This window comes from Cnephaeus nilssonii, assembly GCF_951640355.1.
Source record: "Cnephaeus nilssonii genome assembly, chromosome: 4".
Classification (NCBI taxonomy): Eukaryota; Metazoa; Chordata; class Mammalia; order Chiroptera; family Vespertilionidae; genus Cnephaeus; species Cnephaeus nilssonii.
The window spans coordinates 47161363-47183855 of NC_137075.1; the positions used below are offsets into that span (position 1 = coordinate 47161363).

At 34.0% G+C, this 22493-nt stretch overlaps 1 protein-coding gene across 1 annotated transcript in view; it reads left to right on the forward strand.

Moving 5' to 3' along the window:
- Window positions 1-22493, forward strand: part of CTDSPL2 (CTD small phosphatase like 2) — a 93672-nt gene that overhangs the window by 59805 nt on the left and 11374 nt on the right. Inside the window, exons 5-10 of the mRNA XM_079768025.1 lie at window positions 2415-2630; window positions 7406-7484; window positions 7772-7883; window positions 11135-11221; window positions 20998-21060; window positions 21166-21245. Coding sequence (XP_079624151.1) covers window positions 2415-2630; window positions 7406-7484; window positions 7772-7883; window positions 11135-11221; window positions 20998-21060; window positions 21166-21245 — 637 coding nt within the window. The remainder of the gene's footprint in view (window positions 1-2414; window positions 2631-7405; window positions 7485-7771; window positions 7884-11134; window positions 11222-20997; window positions 21061-21165; window positions 21246-22493) is intronic.

The following is a 22493-nucleotide window of genomic DNA, read 5'->3' on the forward strand; positions in this document are numbered from 1 at the left end:
GGAGTATGGTATACATAAATAATTAGAAGATTAGGCAGTTTGTGGTAGGGAATTAATGTATTTGAATTTTAGGTTCCAGAGGTGAACAGTTTCTTAATGATCATGTTATGGCCATGGTAATCACTCCTAAAGGACAGTATGAAAGAAGATGGAGCTAAAGAGGGCAAGACCTTTGAGGATTAGATATGGGATGAGTCATTGGCATCACCTGTAAGAACAACTAGACAGGCATTTAATACAGCAATAAACTGGCTATATTCCTCTGTGATTAAGAGAGGATGTTGGCAATAGATAGCAGATTACAGCAGTGGGGATAAGTGAAGAATTATATAGCTAGGTGACATCAATATCAAAGGAGCAGGCATTTTTAGACATTTGTGGAAACCAAATATCTGGTAGCAGCAATGGAGATAAATGAATTCTGATTCAGTTAGTAAGTTGAATATGGGATAATAAAGAGCTTTGAGGGAAGGGTATCAGGAAAAGAGGTGTTCTTTGGAAAAAGATTAAATTTAAAGCAGTTAGGAAGAGTGAATATTCTGTGAAGCAGTTGAGAGTATTGGAGATTGATTTTGTTGTTGTAAACGACTTTTGGAGAATTCTTTTAAAAAATGGAAAGAGTTGGGGGTCATTCCATCATTGGGCAGCATGGTCATGTAGGTGATGGCGGTGTATAATGAGGAAACTAACTTGAATATTAAGTTGAAATCTCATTCCAGATTTGTCCTTGTGTCTTTGAATAAAAAGGTCCCCACGGTCCAGGGAACAATGATCTTATTCTTGGATAACTAACTCTGGTTTAAAAATTACAACTGCCCACAATGTCTAGGATGCTTAGTACTGAAAGGATCAGGAGCTGTTTGAGGATAATGAATATATATAAAATGCCTAGACAGAGTAAGCACTTAATAAATGATACATACTTGCTTTAATGTAAAGAAATTTTATAGCCCTAACTGGTTTGGCTCAGTGGATAGAGCATCGGCCTGCGGACTCAGGGGTCCCAGGTTCGATTCCGGTCAAGGGCATGTACCTTGGTTGTGGGCACATCCTCAGTAGAGGGTGTGCAGGAGGCAGCTGATCGATGTTTCTCTCATCGATGTTTCTAACTCTCCCTCTCCCTTCCTCTCTGAAAAAAATCAATAAAATATATTTTTAAAAAGAAAAAAGTTTTATAGTAAAAAATACTGTGTTATATACTTCAGAGTTGTTAAGAGAATAGCTCTTAAATGTTCTAACCACAGAAAAGATGATGATTATGTTGTGGGTTAGAGGTGTTAGCTAACAATAAATTGCTAATCATATTGTACTATATCAATCAATATGTACATCTCAAAATTACAGTGTTATATGTCAACTAGAGGACTTGTGCACGAAATTCGTGCACAGGTGGGGTCCCTAGGCCTGGCCGGCAATCAGGGCCGATCAGGTTCCCCACCTCCCCGCCTCTTCCTTCCCTCCCCATCCGCGTCCGCAGCCACCCACCCTGGCTCCCTGGCCCAGCCCAGGGCCCAGCCTGGGAGGTTGGCCACTGGCTCCTAGGAGTGAGCTGGCCCTTTGGCCCCCCTGGGAAAGGGGTGGCATCTGCCGCCACCCGCCCCCAGTTCCTGGTCCCAGTCCGGGGGCCTGGCCCCGATTGGGTGATCGGGGCCTGCTGGCCAGGGGGAGGGACCAGGAGGTTGGCCAGCAGGCCCCATTGGTGATCAGGGTCTGCGGGCTGGGGGCAGCTCCTGAGTTGAGCGTCTGCCCCTCGGTGGTCAGTGCATGTCATAGCGACCAGTCCTAATCGTTCCGTCACAAATGGTCGCTTAGGCTTTTATATATATAGATTATATCTCAGTAAAAATAAAGAAGTTCTAAATTATAACTATTTGACTCTAAATGGGTGTTTCTAAACTATTTGAACACTCTTAATAATTTTGTTCACAAATACTACTCTAGCTTATGATAGTCTTTATACCTCTAGACATTGTTTGAAATGTCTAGAAGATACTCACTAAACAGTGGTATCCTCAGCTTTGTTTCTATTGTGTTTAGTTTTTGAAATATCTATAAGTTTTAGTTATTTTATTTGTATTGAAATATATTTGACATAACATGTAAATTTAAGGTATATAACATGTTGATTTGGTACATTTACATATTGTAATATGATAGCTGTTATAGCAATAATTAGCACTGCTCTCATGGTCCATAATTACCCTTACTTTTTATTGGTTGGAATAATTAGATCCTAGTCTCTTAGCTAGTTTGATGATTGTAATACAGTATTTTGTCTATATTTACTATGTATTCGATCTCTAGGGCTTATTTATTAATTGTTGTAAATTTGTACCCTTAAACAACATGTTTTACTCTTCTACCCCTATGAGTTTTTAAATGATGATTGTGAGTACCCCGAATCATGATTTCAGGAACATCAGGATCCGATTCCCCAGGACAGGCTGTGGAAGCTGAAGAGATAGTAAAACAACTTGATATGGAACAGGTGGATGAGATCACTACCAGTACTACTACATCAACTAATGGAGCTGCTTACTCAAATCAAGCAATTCAAGTGAGGCCATCAGTAAATAATGGTTTAGAAGAAGCAGAAGAAACAGTTAATCGTGATATCCCACCCCTTACAGGTGAGGAGAATGTCTTAGGCATCTTCAAGAATAGTTTATAAAAATGCAGTATTTTAGTCCAGCCAAAGTGGCTCAGTGGTTGAGCATAGACCTATGAACTGGGAGTTCAGGGTTTGAGTCCCAGTCAGGGCACATGCCTGGGTTGTGGGCTTGATCCCCAGTAGGGGGCGTGCAGAAGGCAACTGATCAATGATTCTCATCATTGATGTTTCTCTCTCTCCTGCTCACACTACTTTTCTCTCTGAAATCAATAAAAATATTTTTTTAAAAAAATACAGTATTTTATATTTTTTCTTATATACTAGATTAAATGCATGTTTTTCTTCCTTGAAGTTAAGAAAATTAAAATTGGAAATAAAATTTGTACCCAAAAGTTAATCATTTTGAAATTGAATTTTTTAAAAAGGTTGTGATTCAGTATTAATATTTTACAGTTTAATTACTTTACTACTTGGAGAAATTTAACAACTAGCAAAATATGTGCTTATTTTATGAATATAATTATAATTGTAACAGTCTTCGACCCTTGGGTCTGAAGTTCCTACCTAGAGGTATTCTCAAATCATACCTTCAGATTTGTTTCATACATAGATGACATTCCCCCAAAAGAAGCTTCTGTTTCTGGATATCTCCCTGTACCCAACTTTTACAGCTTAATTCTGGATCCTTATAAAGGCCTAACATAATTGTTGTGTTTCTGAGCCAGTTGTCATAGAAATGTAGAAGCACATTAGATCATAATTTATACCTCTGAGGAGTTGTGATAAGTAGACATATAAGATAAAAAGATGAAATTGTTTCATCATGCTTAAAAGCAGAATATAATTGAGGATGTCTATTTTTTTTCTCAGCGGGAGAAGATCTAAGACTATTTAGATTTTTTAAAAAGTTCCTGTGGTGCTTGCTATTTGAGAGAGCCTAGTACAAATATATTGGTTAAGAAATATAATTTGGTATAAGGAAGTAGGATGATGTTTTTCTGTTGAATATAAAGGGCAGACATTTTAAAGATATATATTTTTATTGATTTCAGAGAGGAAGGGAGGAGAGAGAGAAACATCAATGGTGAGAGAGAATCATTGATCGACTGCCTTCTGCACAGGATCAAGCCTACAACTCGGGCATGTACCCTGACTGGGAATTGAACCATGACCTTTTTGATAGATCTACGCTCAACCATTAAGTCACGCTGGCTGGGCTAAAAGGGCCAACTTTTAAAAAGATCTTTGAAATAGCAGAAAACATTTAAAAATGCATACAATTGTGAAACTTCAACTCAGTAATACCAACATGAAAAGAAAAGTGACATAATAGAGGAGAAATTTATTTTAAATTTGTCAAAAGATTAATACCTATGTTAGAATTATAATGTTAAATTATGTTCTAATGTAAGAATCATACTGAATATAACAAGCAAATCAACATGGGTTGTGCACATAGTTTATTCTTGGGTGGATAAGACTTCAAATGAACCTACTAATGATCTTATCATTTTATGCTGATTACTTTGCCCAGTGTTACAGGCTACTGAATGGTAAAGTCCAGGGCTTTGTCTTCCTATTTGATGTTTGTTCTATATTTTTATTCTGCTGTATAAGCCTTTGTATTTATTTTATCTGACAACTGTGAAGATGGAGAAGGGATTTCTATAACCTTAGGGGTTTTTAGAAGGGGGGAAAGTAAGATTTACTCGATTCTCATTCATTTATTTTTTTTGCTAACATTTATTGAACACCTATTTTTGTGATGGGTTTATAAAGTTGAGTAAGATATGCCTCTTGGCCCTAGCTGGTTTGGCTCAGTGGATAGAGCGTAGGCCTTTGGACCAGTGTCTTGGGTTTGATTCCAGTCAAGGGCACGTACCTTGATTGCAGGCTCCTCCCCTGCCCGAGCCCTGGTCAGGACTCCTGCAAGAGGCAACCAATAGATATGTTTCTCTCACATTGATGTTTCTCTCTGTCTTTCCCTCTCTCTTTTACTCTCCCTAAAAACCAATGGAAAAAGAAAATAGAGGGCAATTCTGGCTCAGTTAATTCCCTGTAGTAACTGAGGAGGCATTGCTCTGAGGAGGAAGTACAAATACAAAAACTAATAAACCTTTAAAAAATATATATATATGTATATGTATATATATGTATGTATATATATATATATCCCTTGTATATATATATATATATATAAATATATATATAAATATATATATATATAATAGGAAACACTATATAGTGTTTTTAAAATATATATAGTTTTTTAAAATATATATATTTAAAAAAATATATATGTATATGTATATATATGTATGTATATATATATATCCCTTGTGTGTGTGTGTGTGTGTATATATATATATATATATATATATATATATATATATCCCTTGTATATATATATAGGGGTATATATATATATATCCCTTGACCCGAAGAATATATGAGTTAATCGATGAGCCAGGTATACACAATAACTATGCACTCAGCTGGTGTGGCTCAGCAGTTGAGCATTGACCCAGGAACCAAGAGGTCACTGGTTCGATACCAAGTCAGGGTACATGCCCGGGTTGTGGGCTCAATCCCAGTGAGGGCCATGCAGGAGGCAGCCGATTAATGATTTCCTCTTTCATCCATGTTTCTATCTATCCTTATCCCTTTATCTCTTTAAAAATCAATAAAAATATGTTTTTAAAAAATAACTATACAGTGTGATGAGTGCTATTAAAAATAAATGAGCAATGGAATATTACTCAGCCATAATAAAGAATGAAATCTTGCCATCTATAACAACATAGATGAACTTAGAGGGTATTGTGCTGAGTGAAATAAGTCAGAGAAAAATACCATGATTCATTTATATGTGGAATCTAAAAAACAAAGTAGATGAATAAACAAAACAGATGCAAACTCGGAATACAGAGCGAATTGGTGGTTGCCAGATAGGAGAGGTATTTGAGGATGGGTGAAAAAAGTGAAAGGGATTATGAAGTATAAATTTCCAGTTATTAAAATAGTCACAGGAATGTAAGATACAGTATAGGGAACATAGTCAATAACATTGTAATGACTGTGTATGTTGTCAGATGGGTATTAGACTTACCTGGATGATTACTTCATATGGTATATAAATATCTAATCTCTATGTTGTATACCTGAAACTAATATTGTATGTCAACTGTAATTGAAAAAATTTTTTAAATAGTAATAAATGAGCAAAATAATGAGGCGGCACATTGCAGTTACTCTGGGAGGATCATTAGGTAATATTGTTGTAAAATTGTTGCTGATCTTAAAAGATGGATATGAGAGACAAAATTATTACTTTTCTCTAATTTCAAGAATGTAGCCAAAAAGAGCAAGAAGGAAGGAGGCTGGCTCTACCATTTACTTAGCTTTGTGACTTTGAACAATTTATGTAAGTTCTGTGAGACAGTATTCTTAGCTTTAAAATGGTAATAATTCAGGGTTTTGAGGGTAAGAAAGATGAAGTATGAAAAATGCTTAGAATGAAGGCACTCAAATATTTTTCCCTTTCTCTGAGGTTAATAGGAATTTGAAACAAGTGGTTGGAAGATATATTTTTTCTATTATCCCCTTGTGCTAATGAACTGTTCAATTGGCATAAAGTTGTTACAAAAAATTATAGCAATTTTTATTGAGTTCCACTGTCTTAGTCCTTTTGGGCTGCTGTAACAAAATTTAATTCTCACAGATCAGGAGGCTTGGAATCCAAGTCAGAGTGTTGACGGCATTGATGTCTGGAGAGGGCCTGCCTTCTGGCTCACAGATGGCTGTTTTCTCCGTGTCCTCACATGGCAGAGCTGTGTGAGCTCTCTGAAGGGCACTGATCCCATCTCCTGACCTCGGGAACTTCCAAAGGCTCCGCCCCCAAATACCACATTGAAATTGGGGGGTTTGCGGGGGGGGGAGGGGGGGCACAAACATTCAGCCTCTAGCATCCACCCTAAACTTTTATCTGGGAGATAGTACCTGTTTAGTTTTAAATTATCATTTTTCCTCTCCTTGAATTTAAGTTGTAATTATTGTCTTAGAAAATTCCCCACATAATTTCTAAAGCTCTATTAGTTGATACAATTTTAGATCAAGCATAGAGTGGATTATGTGTCATGGAATATAGAATTGTTTATTTTCAGTTGTTTGTACATTAGAAGTAAAATAATGGGTCTTCTAAATCAATGCTTTCTACATAGAACAGCATTTTAAAACTATTTAAAATCAGAAACAGCCTTGAGATTCCTGGAAAAATGTACATATAACATTTTTTCATAAGTCTTCAAATGGTTCATGGACCTCTTAAAGACTGTTCATGAATTGTAGATTAAAACCTAGCTTTGGGTATATTATGAGCACACACATATTGACCACCTGAATGTACGAGGCACTTTGTGAAATATTACTACTGTAAGAGCACCATGAAATTTTTATAGTTACGTATGTAAACACCATCCACTTAGAAATTGAATTCTTGTGGAGTGTATTTTTCTGGTAATTAGTAAATTTTCTCTCAGAATTTTTAAGTTCTGCTAGCCATTATATAGCTTGCCATTTTGTCTGTATTGGTAGTTTTTTTCCTTTGGATCTGGAGTTAGAGCTATGTGCTAATTAATTTGCTTTTAAATACCATTTAGATATTATTTCTGTCTTATCTTCAACCTAAAATACACAGGGCTTCAGGAAGATCTTATGTAAAAGCAGTAAAATGTATACTTCATGGCAACATTAAGTGAGTAAAAGTAACATTTTATTTTTCATTTTATTAAATAGCACCAATAACTCCAGATAGTGGTTATTCAGCAGCCCATGCAGAAGCCACTTACGAAGAAGACTGGGAAGTGTTTGACCCGTGAGTTTTCTTTTTCCTTCCTTCTTAGCAGAATGAAAGGTCCATGTGTGGAGAGGTAGCTGGGTGGTGCATTGCAAAGAGCATGTAACTTATAGGTAGTAATACTTTTACTGAGTTATTCAAATACTAATTTGCATATTTTCAGTTTTATTTATGTTTTACATGTTTGGTTTACTAATTTAAATATGGATTATTTAATTACTTAACAAGGTGGGCTGAGTTTAGTAATATGTCTTATATTTATAAAAAGTAGAAATGTTGAAATTTTCTTAAAATTTGATTTATAGCTATTATTTCATCAAACATGTTCCACCACTGACAGAAGAACAACTAAATAGGAAACCTGCTCTTCCATTGAAAACAAGAAGCACACCAGAATTCTCCCTAGTTTTAGACCTGGTAAGTATATTATTTGCCGATGTAAGAAAAATAAAGGAGTTAAATTCTCTTTTAAAATACTAGCCCCAAGCACCAAAAAGAATATTAGGTGACTAAATAGCCTTACACATTTGCTATGAACCTGTCTTAGGTGTTCTGAAATGTTTTTGTTTTTTTACTGTTTAGAGTATTACTGATGTCCCCCATTTTTCCCTCTTGGCTCCTGCCCCAACCCAGGCCTTCACTGCACTTTTGTCTTTGTCCTTGGGCTATGCATATAAGTTCTTTGGTTAATCTCTTCCTGCACCCCCCTCATCCCCACCCTTCCTGCTGAAATGTTTTTATTTTAAGCTCGGTCTAATGCTTAGGGTCCCTAGCTTGGTTGATAACCGGTACCTTTTTATTATTTATTTATTTATTTTTTAAAAATCTATTTTATTGATTTTTCACAGAGAGGAAGGGAGAGGGACAGAGAGCTAGAAACATCGATGAGAGAGAAACATTGATCAGCTGCCTCCTGCACACCTCCCACTGGGGATGTGCCTGCAACCAAGGTACATGCCCTTGACCAGAATCGAACCTGGGACCCTTGAGTACACAGGCCGACGCTCTATCCAGTGAGCCACACTGGCGAGGGCAACTGGTACCTTTTTAAATCTCCAAATAAAATTCTAATTTCATTTCATGCCTAGATTTCACCTTTTGGGTCAGGATTGTTTCCTTGAAGGACCAAATATTATCTAGGTCTCAGTGAGTTAACGTTTGCACGACCATACTTCTTAATATACTCTCAAAAGCATGATATCTTAATGCTAACTAATAAAACCTTTAATATGCTCTATTGGTATGATTTTAAATTTTATACTTTAAGGTACCAGAAGAGCTTTAAAAACTGGATGTCTATTATATAATATTGGAAAACATTATTATAATTTAGCCTTTGTTACTGGTTCTCTGTAACTGAAGATGTATTTAATTCTCATAAAGAATTTTGCATTAGGAAAAGCATATTATTTTAAACTAGAGGCCGAGTGCACGGATTCATCCACATTGAAAAGAAATTAATTAGAAGAAATATTTTAGAGGCCTGGAAGGGACTGCGGGAGGACTCTAGGGTGTGTCCTGCCTGTCTCGCCCAGTCCCGATCAGCCGGACCCCATCAGCAAGCTAACTTACCGGTCGGAGCGTTTGCCCCCTGGTGTTCAGTGCACGTCATAGTGACTGGTCGAATGGTCGGACACTTAGCATATTATTAGGCTTTTATTATATAGGATTATATAGTATATTAGCATGTATAGTTCTGTTTTGAGAGTTTAGCACCTAAGCCTTTGCCTGGCCAAAGAGATGTAAGAGAGGTATATCCATAGTGCTAAGTACTTAAGGTATTTATTAGAGGATAAATAGAAAGAAAGAAAATTTTTGAAACTGATTATGGATAGTTTAGATTTGATGTGCAAGGATGTTAGAATTGATATGGCAAGTTTGGCCATGTAGTTTTTAATTAAATATGAAGACAAATAGAAAGATAAGAATTGGCTGTTATTTTACAGAAGTGGATAAAGCAGAATGAGCAAAAGTTAGGCTATAGGTGAGGTAGTAGAATTAGTTGTGAGTCAATTGCAGGAAAGAATATCTTTTTTAAGGTGCTAAGAGAATACCTTGAAATGAGTAGTCTAGAGTGCTATTAAAAGAAAATGAGGTTATATTTTGCTGTTTGCCTCCACAGAGTTTAACTTTAGGTTAAAACAAAAACATTTCAGCTAGTAAGATGTGGAATCACAAAGTGTGAACATTTGTGTTTCATTTTAATTCATCTTAAATGCATTGAAAATTTTGGGGTATAGTCATTAACAGTTCTATTAATTTTTTTTAAGTGTTGTCACTATAGAAGGAAGCCTCATTTTTTTTAATCATTCAGGATTTGAGAAATATTAATATTTGCCCATATCTTAGATCAAATGATCTTTGCCTTATTCTTTTAATGAGAAAACAGGGCTTGGTAATGAAAGATGGCAAGTCTTCATTGATTTAGTTAAACAAATGGTTATGTCTGAAACATTCAACAGGTACTAAAATATTCATTTTTAAAAATGAAATTCTTTATAAAAGTTTTAAAGATAAGGAGCTATATGAATAGAATATATCTATTTTTGGAAGATATGTAATAGATTCTAAACTTCCATTTGTTAAATGTTTTTAAAAGCAGTATATATGTGGTTTAGTTAACAATAAGTTGGGCCCTAACCGATTTGGCTCAGTGGCTAGAGCGTCGGCCTGCGGACTGAAAGGTCCCGGGTTCGATTCCGGTCAGGGGCATGTGCCTTGGTTGCGAGCACATCCCCAGTGGGGGGGGGGGGGGGTGCGGGAGGCAGCTGATCGATGTTTCTCTCTCATCGATGTTCCTAACTCTCTATCCCTCTCCCTTCCTCTCTGTGAAAAATCAATAAAATATATTTTAAAAACAAAACAATAAGTTGGAACTCAAAACAGTGGTTCTCAAACTGTGACTTGCATTAGAATCACCTGAAGGGCCTTTTTTAAAAATATGTTTTTATTGGGTGGTTGTTGGTTTTTTTTTGAGAGAGAGAGGAAGGAGGGCTAGAGAGATAAAAACATCAATTAAGAGAGAAAAATCCTGCTCGCCCCCTACTGGGGATTGAGCCTGCAACCTAGGCATGTGCCCTGACTAGGAATGGAACCAGTGACCTTTTGGTTCATGGGTCCAGCACTCAACACTGGCTGGGCTGAAGGGCTTTTTAAGCAGACTATTGAGCTCCTCTCTTCACCCCTTGCTGAGTTTCTGAATTATCAGAAGTGGAACAGAGAATTTTTATTTCTAACTGGTTCCCAGGTGATGCTGCTTGCTGGTCCAGAGACCACACCAGAGAAACAGGGATTTGGAATGGGTCAGCTCAGTTGGTTCGAGTGTCATCCCAATACACCAAGGTTGCAGGGTTCAAGCCTCAGGGCACATATAAGAAGCAAGCAATAAATGCTTAAATAAGTAGAACAACAAAAATCAATGTTTCTCTCTCTTCTACCCTACCTTCCTGCCTCTCTCAAATTAATAAATTAAAACAAAAAATTTTTTAATAAAAAAAAGGAAAATTCTATACACATTGCTCTGTTACACACAGTAATGTATGGTGAATATAAAATTCCATATTTGAATGGGTGCTTGAATAGATGTTTTTGGAGATCATGGATATATAAAATCATTGGAAATTTCTTTTAATATCTTGGTTCATTCAATATGTGTTTTTTATTTTAAGGATGAAACACTAGTACACTGTAGTCTAAATGAGCTAGAAGATGCAGCACTTACCTTTCCAGTCCTTTTCCAAGATGTCATTTATCAGGTAATTTAAAAATTTTTAAATTTGATTCTTGGCCTGTTAGATTAACATTCTGAACTAAGAAATTTTTTGTAAAATTCTTTTTTGGTGAAGTTTAATGTGGTTTTCTATTAGATTTCATCAGTACTTTACTGATTTGTTAACACAGAGTAGAATCATACTAAATAATTACATAAAACAACATTAATTTGTTGCCACAAATACGTGAACTTTTTTACCAAGTGATCTCTGCTAGTTTTATAATGTATTTGCCAGCAGGTGGAGGCAGGAGCACTGACATCATAGATCCCTAAGAAGAACTTGCCAGGTTAATACCTGGTATGTTTTTCTCCCCTCCAAAATCCAAATGATATAAAGAAAACTCATTCCTTGTTGGTCATTTTTATTTCCTTTTGTAGTAATATGGTCTGTAGATTGCATTTTGGTTGACCTACTTTATAATCACAAAATTCCAGGATATTCTTCTAGTTATTGCTTTATTTAAAAAAATTAGGTATAAGCATTCTCTCTCATCTGTGTTGTTGAACAGGTAACAGTACAAAATACTATAAATTACATTTTTTTGTGTGTTGGTCATAGTTTTTACATTATGTTTGAGATTTTCCTAACATAAAATTTGAGTTAATATATGTGAATATACTTTGAAAATGGCAAGGAAAGTGCCTTTCTGTGGTGGCAGTTGTTATTTAATTAGTATTATCTTCATACATACCAGTTGTTGAATGATTGGGAAAAGGTCAAAATGTTGTTGTTTGTCAGGAGGTAGCTAACCTAAGGATTAACTAAATAAAGCCACAGAATGTTGACTATGAAGATGATGAAAAGGTGTTTTATGATTGTTTATTTGCTTTTAAAAGGCAGTTAGAACTTGGGTTTAGTTTTCAATATCAGAATTAAATAGAAGTTTTTGGTTCAGAGTCTACTTTATCTTGTAATGAGTTATAAGAAGATTTATTTTAGCAGTTATTGTCAGTTCTAGTTTAACCTAGAAAGGTATTGTAGGTATGGTCATATCTGAGTACTATATTCATTTTCCTTTTATGGAAACTGATTTTAGTTCTGATATATGATCATAGGATGAGCAAAATATTCATACAAATAGGGGATTTATTCCTTTGTAACAGTATTATTTGGCTTAAGGTAAATCTTTTTCTTAATAAGGCATTTTCTGCCATAGGTTGTTCTTGTTTAGTGCAACTTTAAGGACAGGAGTCTTTTGGAAAATAAACATAGTATAGAAATATTTTAGTTCTCTCTTTTTAGCTTGATACCTTTGTTTTTTTTTGTTCAAAATTGCACTTAAAAACACTGGCTTTCGGGCTTTGAATTTGGAAAATAAAGCTGTTACTTAAAAATAATATTTTGAGATGACTTTCTTAAGCTTTCAGATTTGGAGTTTATTTCTTGAAGATGGTTTTGATGTGTTTATGTAATTTTTAATAGTGAAATAAGAAACTTGGAAAGTAGGAGAGTTTGATTCTTCCCCTTCATGAGCATTTCTTTCCAGTGTGACCATAAAATTGAATTTTTCTTACTACTTTGACCATTTCTGCTTCATTTCTCTCCTTTATAAATTTCTTGTTATTTTCATGTGGATCTGGATAGTTGTCTTATTTTGAATAAAAGGCTTCCTAACAGTGCATATAACTAATAAAAATCCTATATGTACTGTATACCTCTGTTGCATTCAAAGAACTCGTTTTATTATATATTATGAGTTACACTTTCTAAAACTGAAAAATAAATGGTATGCCTAAATTAGGAGCAATAAAATGGGAGTTTGAATTTATAAGTTATAGAGATGATTGCAATTTAATATTATGATTTAGTTACTACATCATATACAGAGTTTAGTTCCCCTTCAGTAAATTTTTGAGGATGTCCATAGTTAATATTGGGTACATTTCTTTGGATTTCTGGTTTTGGCGTGGCTATTCTGTCTGCTTTTAAAAAAATAACTTGAAGAAATCTTGGGTTAGAGTTCCCCCAGTTTTCAGACCAGCAAGCTCCCTTTAAACAGGGAATGATGTCTTTTAAACTTTCAGTGGTGTTGTCTCCATCTACTGGCAAAGAAGAAATATACACAAGGGTCTGAGATGATCTAAGAGATTTTGGAGAAACCACATTATTAGGTAAGATGTAACTTACATATTTAACCACTACAATATAATGTGGCCCACTTAAAGGTAGAAACCTGTAAAATACTGTATATACTCTTTTAAAAAGTAATGTATTGAGGTGAAATTCACAACATAAAGTTAACTTTTTAAGTTAACAGTTCTGTGGCATTTATTTACGTGCTCTTAATATGTTAGTTTCCATAGCATGTATGTATATATATACTCTTAAAAATAAAAGGGTAAAGTTAAGATAGGATCAGTTTCTTTCTCTGAATCAAAACCAGATAATGTCCTCTAGGGACTTATTTTACTTTTACTTTCTTTTTGTGGTAAGTTCATTATGGTTCGTTACCCAATTTTACTTCCACTTGTTATTTCTCTTTCTTTCAAAACTGTAAATTGTCTTACATGTGTTTCCATGATTGTCTATATCAGGGGTTGGCAAACATTTTCCTATAAAGGGCCATTTGTTAATATTTTAGGTTTTACAGTCTCTATTGCAACTGCTTTTTCTGCCATTGTAGCATGAAAGTAGTCCTAGACAGTACATAATTGTTGTTAAGTATGGCTGTGTATATAACAAAACTTTGTTTATAAAAATAAAGGACACTTTGGATTTGGCCCACAGGCTATAGCTTGCTGACCTGTGGTCTAATAATTACGAGAGTATATACAGTAAATTTACACATTCACATTCTTTCTAAGTGGCAATAGGCAATCAAATGTTCATCAGAATTCTTGTTAATATTTAGAGAAATTTAAAATTATATCCATTCTAATCTGGTTGTGGACTTTCTTAGGTTTTTTTAGTTGTAAGTTTGAGGGGAAATTTAAGGTGGCCACTACTCACATTTAAAGATTGCCTAACTTCATGATTTACATTCTTCTTTTGATTGATAAGTAGGACTCAAGTTCATTATTTCAAGTCTTAGAATTTACTAGCAGGTAGATTATTCAAATCTCAATTTACTACCTTGAGTATACTTCAAATCTATTTTTAGGGGATAAAAAAATACCTAAAAATTTCAACTCAAAATTTGATGTATGCTACTACTGACACAATATGGATAGACAGATTACGGTTTGTTTATATGGAGAAAAAGTAATTCTAAAGAAGAACGGAATTGTTTTAGTGAGGTTATGGTACTCACAAAGGCAAAGTTTATAGATTTTTCTTTCAATGGGTCTAACCCCCTTCTTAAATTGGTACTTTTGCCATAAATTGTTTTACAATTAGTTATTGGGATAATAGTTATTTATAGAATGGTACAAATGCATTTGATATCTGGAGAACAAGTGCATGATCAGTTCCAATGCACATGTTTAATCTTTCTATTTAGTTTATATTGACACATTATCAGGAAATCCATCTCGTGGTGTTACTCAGTTAAGAGGTCTCCACTGTATTTAGTTTCTGTTCCTGCAGATCCACCAATTCAAGACTCTAGGTCATCTCACTCCCTCTTCCATCCAGAAGATGACTTCTATCCACAAGCAGGACTGAATCAAAAGACAGATTTTTCACTTAGCTCTTGAGCTGAACCACCTCCTCAATGACCTTCCTCTGTCTCCATCAAGAACTGGAGTTCAGTTTTTTGAAGATGTAATAGAGCTACTCAGCCCAAACGTGGCTTATTGAAGACAAAAAGAAGATGCCTCATATGTTTCACCACAGTGCAGCCAAACGTAACTGTGTTGTCCAACTCCTCATTCTGTAAAGTATGGCAGGGGCATCTCATTTTTTATTCTGTTCACCTATAAGACTTTAGCCAGTCAGTGGCTTTCTGAAGATCAGTAAAATCAACAAACTTTGGGTCAGCTGTCCAGAAATCAGATTGTGGTAAGCACTCAAGGAGAGAGAGGATCCTTTAGGGAGCTACTTGCTAAAGGATACTTTATTAGTAGAGATTTTTATGGGGAAAGTTGGGAGGAGAAGTGGGTGGGAAATCCCATGTTTAGCAAAGGTCAGCCTCTTCACCATTATTATAGTTTGTTTTCTTGGGGACTTTTACAGCCTAGGATAATTTTCATAAGGATCTCGAATATCTTATACCACGAACAAGAGGCTCCTATCCCTTCTATAGTCTTTCCTAGGAAAGTCAGCATTATTTTTGGTTATGAAGAAAAAAACAATCATTTAGATGGAGGATTTTGTAGTAAATACCTAATCAAGTTTTTCCTTCTCTCAAGCTCTGACTTAAATTGACAGTAACCAAGAGGCATTTTGTTTTGACCTTCATAAAGCATAATTTTGTTGTACAAAAGTAGTATATATATTTGTGTCTTAAAACATTGGAGTCATGGACACTTAATATTGAGAATAATATTTTAGCTGGTCTGGAAAAATATTTTGAAAATTAATTGTAGGTAAATCTTAAAAACAATGTTAAGTAACTTTCCTATTCTTATTAGTAAGTATAGTTAGTCATTGGCACTCTTTTTTATAATTGTTCATTATTAATTTTTAGGTAAAAAAGGAACAATATAGCTGAAACTTATAGTTATCTACTTCTCGAAGATAAAATGTATTTCATGGGGAACTCTGTTCTTTATAAATGTATTAAAATTAGAAGCAGTTCATTAAAAAGTACATGGGAAGTTCTTGCTCAACTAACTGAAAACGTTCTGTAAATTCAGGAGAGGTGACAAGTGATTACTAAGCATATTAAGTTTGAAGGCTTCAAAGTTTAGAATGTTTTTAAAGGCGACATTTTTATTTTACTACAAAGGCCATTTTTGCTCCTATAATGACTAAACTTTATTTTAATATAAGCACATTAGTATTTTATATATATATACACACATAATGTCTGCTTTTACTTGAAAATTTTTCTTTGTTGCTAACTTTTACTTGAATGTATCAAGCTTCATTTTATCCCATTTGGACTCTAAGAAAATTCCTTTTTAAATTTATATCTACTTAATTCAGTATAAGGTTTGCAGAAGCTTTTAGTTTATGGATTGTTTAAAATTGTTTTTATTTTTATTGGTTGTGATGTTTTAGTATTTCCCTACTCATCCCCTGATTGATCCATCTACAAATACTGTCCTCACCAGCCATCTAACTCCTATTGGAACTGTGTGAAAAGATGACTGTGAAATCACCCAGTGGCTTATAAAGTTGAAGCCTCCGCAGGGCTTACCTGAGCACAACCCTCTTTCAGTGAGAAGGTTGGAGTTTTGTGTCTATTCTCTGGTGTTGAGGTTAAGAAAATGTTAAGCAAGTTGAATAGTTATGCTATCAACTGATGCAATTCATTATGGCTGTCCCTCTTCTAAAAATACAGCTTGTAGCCATGGGCTTTCTCTTTTAATTAAGGTTGCCCAATTCTGTCCCATAGAATCATTCCAGCTATTTTCCTTACGATCCACTACTTTTAAATAGTAAGATGGATAGTAGTAATAGCTATTGGTAGTTTCAATGTGCCAGGCACTGTTCCGTTCCATGTGCTTTACATGCATTAATTTATTTAATCCTCACAACCCTATGAAATAGGCACTATTATACCCATTTTATAGATGAGAAAACTGAGGTGTACAGAAAGGTTAGATCTATGGTATCTTGATGTTTCACTTATTCGTACCATTTCATTCTTTACATTCCCCAACGTTGTTAGTTTTCTTTTGTTGTTGTTTTGTTATTTTTGTTAGGTTTTCACTGCTTTAAATTCTTTCTGCTGATGAAATAAATAGCATTCACAAATTATTTTTTAATTTAAAGATGCCAAACTCTTAAGTGAATTACATTGAATTTATCTTTTTTTTTTTTTTTTTTTTTGCCTACAACAGTGTAGTGATAAGTTCTAAAGATGTTTCACTTCAGATATGTTAAGGTCATATTATCTGTGTACTTAAGACCATTTAGAAATATTTTTACAAAAAAAAGATTTACATGTAAGAAGTTTTGTTTTTTGCAGTCACTTGCCAACAAATCGAAACTGCTTATCTTTGGGTGTTTTATTTCCTTTTTTGGTCATGCTATGAAAGTTATCTATGATAATAGGTAAAAGTTTAGTAAACAAGCAGTCAGAAATTATTCAGTATATATAATTTAACATTGCATACTTAGACATTAATTTATATTTAGACAAGTTTATCACACAATACTTATAATCATTTTAAACTAGAGTGCTGTTTTAATGACTGCTCTTATTAAATCTAGTTCTGTTAAACATTTATGGCCTATTAGTACCATCTATACACACACTTATAGAACATTCTCATTGTCTTCATGCCAAAGAAAGTACAGGCTGACTGTCAGGTTTTGTTCATCTCAAATTTTGTTACTGTAATGTTATTTTTTTTTTGTTATATATTTATCACTTTTTAATATAAAATTTAAATTTTGGTAAAATCAGTCCCAATATCACTGTTTTGCTGATATTATTTAATAATAATAGATTTTATCTTAAAACTTGAGTAATGAACATACAAATGCCTATTTTGGGTAATAAGTCTTATTGAAGACATATCTGGGGATTCTTATATAATTATTTCTTGTAGCATACATTATTTTCAAACTATTAGCATTTAAAAATATATTTGGTTTACTGGTAGAAGATTAACACTATTTGTAATGTAGCTAGAATATGTCTTCAATAAGACTTATTACCAAAAATAGGCATATATGAACATGTTCAGACTAAAATGAGCCTTTTGGCCTAGTCTTAAATTTGGGAGATGACATGCTTTTGAAGAGTTGCAAGTTTGAAGGATGGTTGTTGAAATACTAAGTAGAGAAAGAATGTAGAAAATAGGAAGTAGGCAGCTCAGGACATGAATCTTTGTTATTTAGGAGAAGAAAATAGTTGAGCATCTGTGGAATAGATTTTGAAGCATGCCTTTGTGTGCATCTGTATGTTAATGTATCTCTGTGCCCTAACACAGTGATTGATTATAGTCTCATTATACATACTCTACAGTTGTTTTTTATGTTTCCTACTGGACAGTACTTGCCCTCTATATATTTCTGCTTTTATATATCCATCCAAATGACTTGGATCCTGCTGGCCCTATATCTCTATTTCTATTTTCGTCCTGAGATTTTGCCTTTGCAGCAGATGGCAGAACCCCATGTTGTTCCAATCCTACCCTTGCTCACTGTAACTTTGTATCTTTCTCATATTCTTGTTTTTTTCACTAACCACTTCAGTTTCTACTATGTCTTTTAATCCTGAAACACCTATGTTCAAATGGTGATGTTGTTCTCAGGGTAGGAACTTTTACAGTCAACAGTTACAATATTTTACTATGGTAAGGAAACACCCTAGCAATATATTCCCCCATCTTTAGTGCCACCTTTCATCCTGAGTAAGCACCTTTCGAAAGTAATATCATTTAAGATTCATTTTATATTTAAATATAGTCAAAGTAGTTGAATGCATAATGAAGTTATAGTTTTGATCTAATCTGGAATTCACTGTATAAGAAGTTGGAAAATGTCACTTTTGTACCACTTATTATGCTAGTACAATATTAAGTAGAAGTATTCCTCTAAAATGATGTGTGTTCGTGTTCAGAGGAAACATCCCAAATTACAGAGGCCCTGCTTATCTTAGTTTGCAATATGTAGAGCAAGTGATAACAGGGTTATTGAAAACAGTTGTACATATGTAAAAAAGAAATATTTTTTTGTTATTAAGTGCATGTGATAAAAACTTTAACAACTAACAGAAAGCTCTGATATTTCATGGTTTATCATCCTCGTCGAGATGAAGTAATTACAAAAAAAAAAGTATTGGCAGAATTGATTATTTTTTCTTAACCATAATAAATCTGTTTTGAAAATACCCATAGTTAATAAAAAATGATTTGTTAGTTAAGGTAGTAATATATCTAAAATCTGTCAGTTACTTAGATTACCAAACAAGTAAGGTGCGTGGTTTTCAACCAAGGCCACAAACTATACTAAATGTTTCGAGATGAAAATGTTAAAATTAATTAGCAACTCTAGTTAAAGTTTTGTAACTCATCCTAAATTATAGTGATTGGATACTGAGGATTTGGTTATTTTTATTTGCTAGGGGTAGGAGTACTTGGCTTACTTTGTTTTTGGTTAGTCAGTAAATTGAGATAAAATGCCTAATAGGATTAAAAACAAGTACAACTTTATCATTCTAGTCTGGGGGTGGGGTCAGATGATATTAGCATATTAATGTTCAAAATTTGTCTTACATGCATGATCAAGTTGTTGAAAAAATTTATAGTTGTCCTTATTTAGTCATGTAAATTTGCCTGTGTTTTATCTATATTGTTTAACTTCAGGCAGTTCTATTTCATTTACTCAACCAGTTTTTATCAAGTTCTATATATTTGGCATTGTTTTATACCCTTTGGGCATTGGAAATTACAAAGATTGGTAGTACATAGTCCTTAACTCCTAGAATTCTTTGCACAATTTCACTGTTCTGCCCCTAAAACATTCCTAGAACTAGATTTTTAATTTGTTGCCACCACAGTTTTTTGTTGTGTTTTTTAAAATCTCAATCCAAGGAATCTGGTAGATGTTCTGCAAATGTTTGTTCATGGTATTCGAGGTTAATAATCACCTTTGAGTGGAGTACAAAATTTTCTTTTTAAAAAATTTTGTCACAAAATGAATACAATTTAAAGGAGTCAGAATCTTTTGTAAATCTGTTTTAGTGGTTGCTTATGGTTTATATTTCTGTGCTTTTTAAATATTGGAGTATATTACAAGAGCTACATTAAATGTAGGCAAGAAGATAGGCCCAGAGAAATAAGGCAGTTCTTTGGGTGCTGTAGTCTTTCCCGATAGTGCCAATAGGTTTTGACAACTTGTAATTGACTTCATAGTTTTATCTCAAGTGGTCAAGTAGTACTAATTTAGATGCCACATCTGAATCAGTAAATGTAGAAAAACAAACTTGATTTCTGAAAATATTCTAATTATTTAAACCTACCAATCCAAACATCACTTTCTTTTTTTATGTATATGTATTTTTATTGATTTCAGACAGAGAAGGGAGAGGGAGAGAGAGATAGAAATATCAATGATGAGAGAGAATCATTGATCGGCTGCCTCCTGCATGCCCCCTACTGGGGATGGAGCCTGCAACCTGGGCATGTGCCCGACCAGGAATCGAACTGTGACCTTCCTGGTCTATAGGTCGACACTCAACCACTGAGCCACCACAGCCAGGCCAAACATCTCTTTCTTGAACATTATTTACCCTAATAGAAAATTGAAATAAAGCTATTCTTAGCAGGTGATTGTTGAGAAGAAATTCTGAGTAATTATTGAGGAAGGTCATTGAGACAGGTCAGCTAGAGATGGACACGCAGCCTGCCTAATAATTGGATGGATGCTACCTGGCTGGAAGATGGAGCTGATTGGTGGATCAAAATCTCAGAGGGAAACGTTTTATTTGTAGTCTAAACGTTTATTAAGAGTTATATTCCATGAAGTACTATTGTATGCTGGTATTTAACTACTAAAGAGTGAAATGATCAATGATTATTACTCTGCCAAAAGATTAAGTGAGTTTTGGAATGTGAAATATATTTTGAGTGGTAGTAAACTTTATTTCTTTAAAATATGAACTTTATAATATATCTAGAGTTAGATACAACATATCTTATAAATAAGTTTGTTGTGTTTTATGTGTTTATTTGCTGAAGCCGATCTTTGTATTTCTTCAGGTTTATGTGAGATTAAGGCCATTCTTCAGGGAATTCTTGGAACGAATGTCTCAGATGTATGAGGTAAACATGCATGAGCTGCTGTGCATAAATATTTTTATTTTATTCAACATAGTACCCATATTTAGATCATGTATAATGATTACTTCTTTTCCCCTGAATTTATAGATCATTCTTTTTACTGCTTCTAAGAAGGTGTATGCAGACAAGTTACTGAACATACTAGACCCTAAAAAGCAACTGGTCAGGTAAATTTAATTAAGAAATAGTGGAAATGTCTGTCACACTGATCTATGAAATTACTATGATTATATTTAACTTTCATGGCCATTTTAAGTTGGCTACCTATATAGAGATTTGTCTGTTGAATGGTGAAAATAAATGAATTTTTTAAACCCCCAACTCTTAAAGAGTTCCTAATGCTATAACTCCAGACAGACGTTCTTTAAAAGGATACAAAGATCAAATGTATTTATTTATTGTTACATCTGTATCCTTACTTCTTTTGGGATTGGGGGAGGGGAGTAGGTGGAATTTTTCACTGTGTGCATGATGTTGTCATTTCCTTTATGTTTCTGATATAATGCATGTTATGGCACCTTTTTAATGGCTTAGAGAAATAAAAGTTAATTTTAACTAAAAGGATTAAATTAAACTCTCTTGCTTTTTTTAAGAGCAAATTTCTCTTCCATGGAAAGAAAATGTTACATGAATCTAATTGGGAATTGCAGTTGGCTTAGTCATTCAGGTTATTCCCTGTGTATGTATCCTGAGCCAGCAGATACAGTGTGTTCCTGGTTAGGTGGATTGCCTTGGGTAATTTTAAAACAGTTTGAAAATTAGTTAAACTGAGATATTAAGACTAAGCAGTCTTGTTGCATCCTATAAAATGTGAAAGTTAATCATTGAGTTTTTGACCAAGAGCTGAGAGTGATGCCACAAAAGGCTTATAACAGCCTTAATAGCTGCCTATTTTCTTGAATGCTTTCTTTCATATTGTCTTAGTGGAAAATCCTAAGCTTATCTAAAGATTAAAATGTGTCCTTATAGTTAGTTTTATTTTTATCTTTAATATAAGCAAGCTTTAGACATACAAAATAGAAAATGTATTTTTTATTCATAAAAGTATATTATAATTTTAAAAAAAGTATATTATAATTTATGTTCATTTTACCCAACTTCAACAAAAGTATACAAATGATTTTGCTTTGAGCATTCATTCTGAAGATTTCTATTCAGTCCCTCCACTGTTCCAGGGAACAGTGGTGAGCCACACAAGCCCTTACTGGAGGACAAATTGTACTCATGCAATTATAATGTTACAAAGTAGCACCCCTCTTTTAAGTTAGTTTTCTAAAATCTTCACATTTAGGGGTTTAAATTTATTTTATCTTGTTACAATTTGAAAAACAGGAAAACCTTTTTGAACAATATATTGAATTCATTAGAGTGCTATAGGGAATTATCTATGTTGGTGACAAGGTAAACTCAGAAAT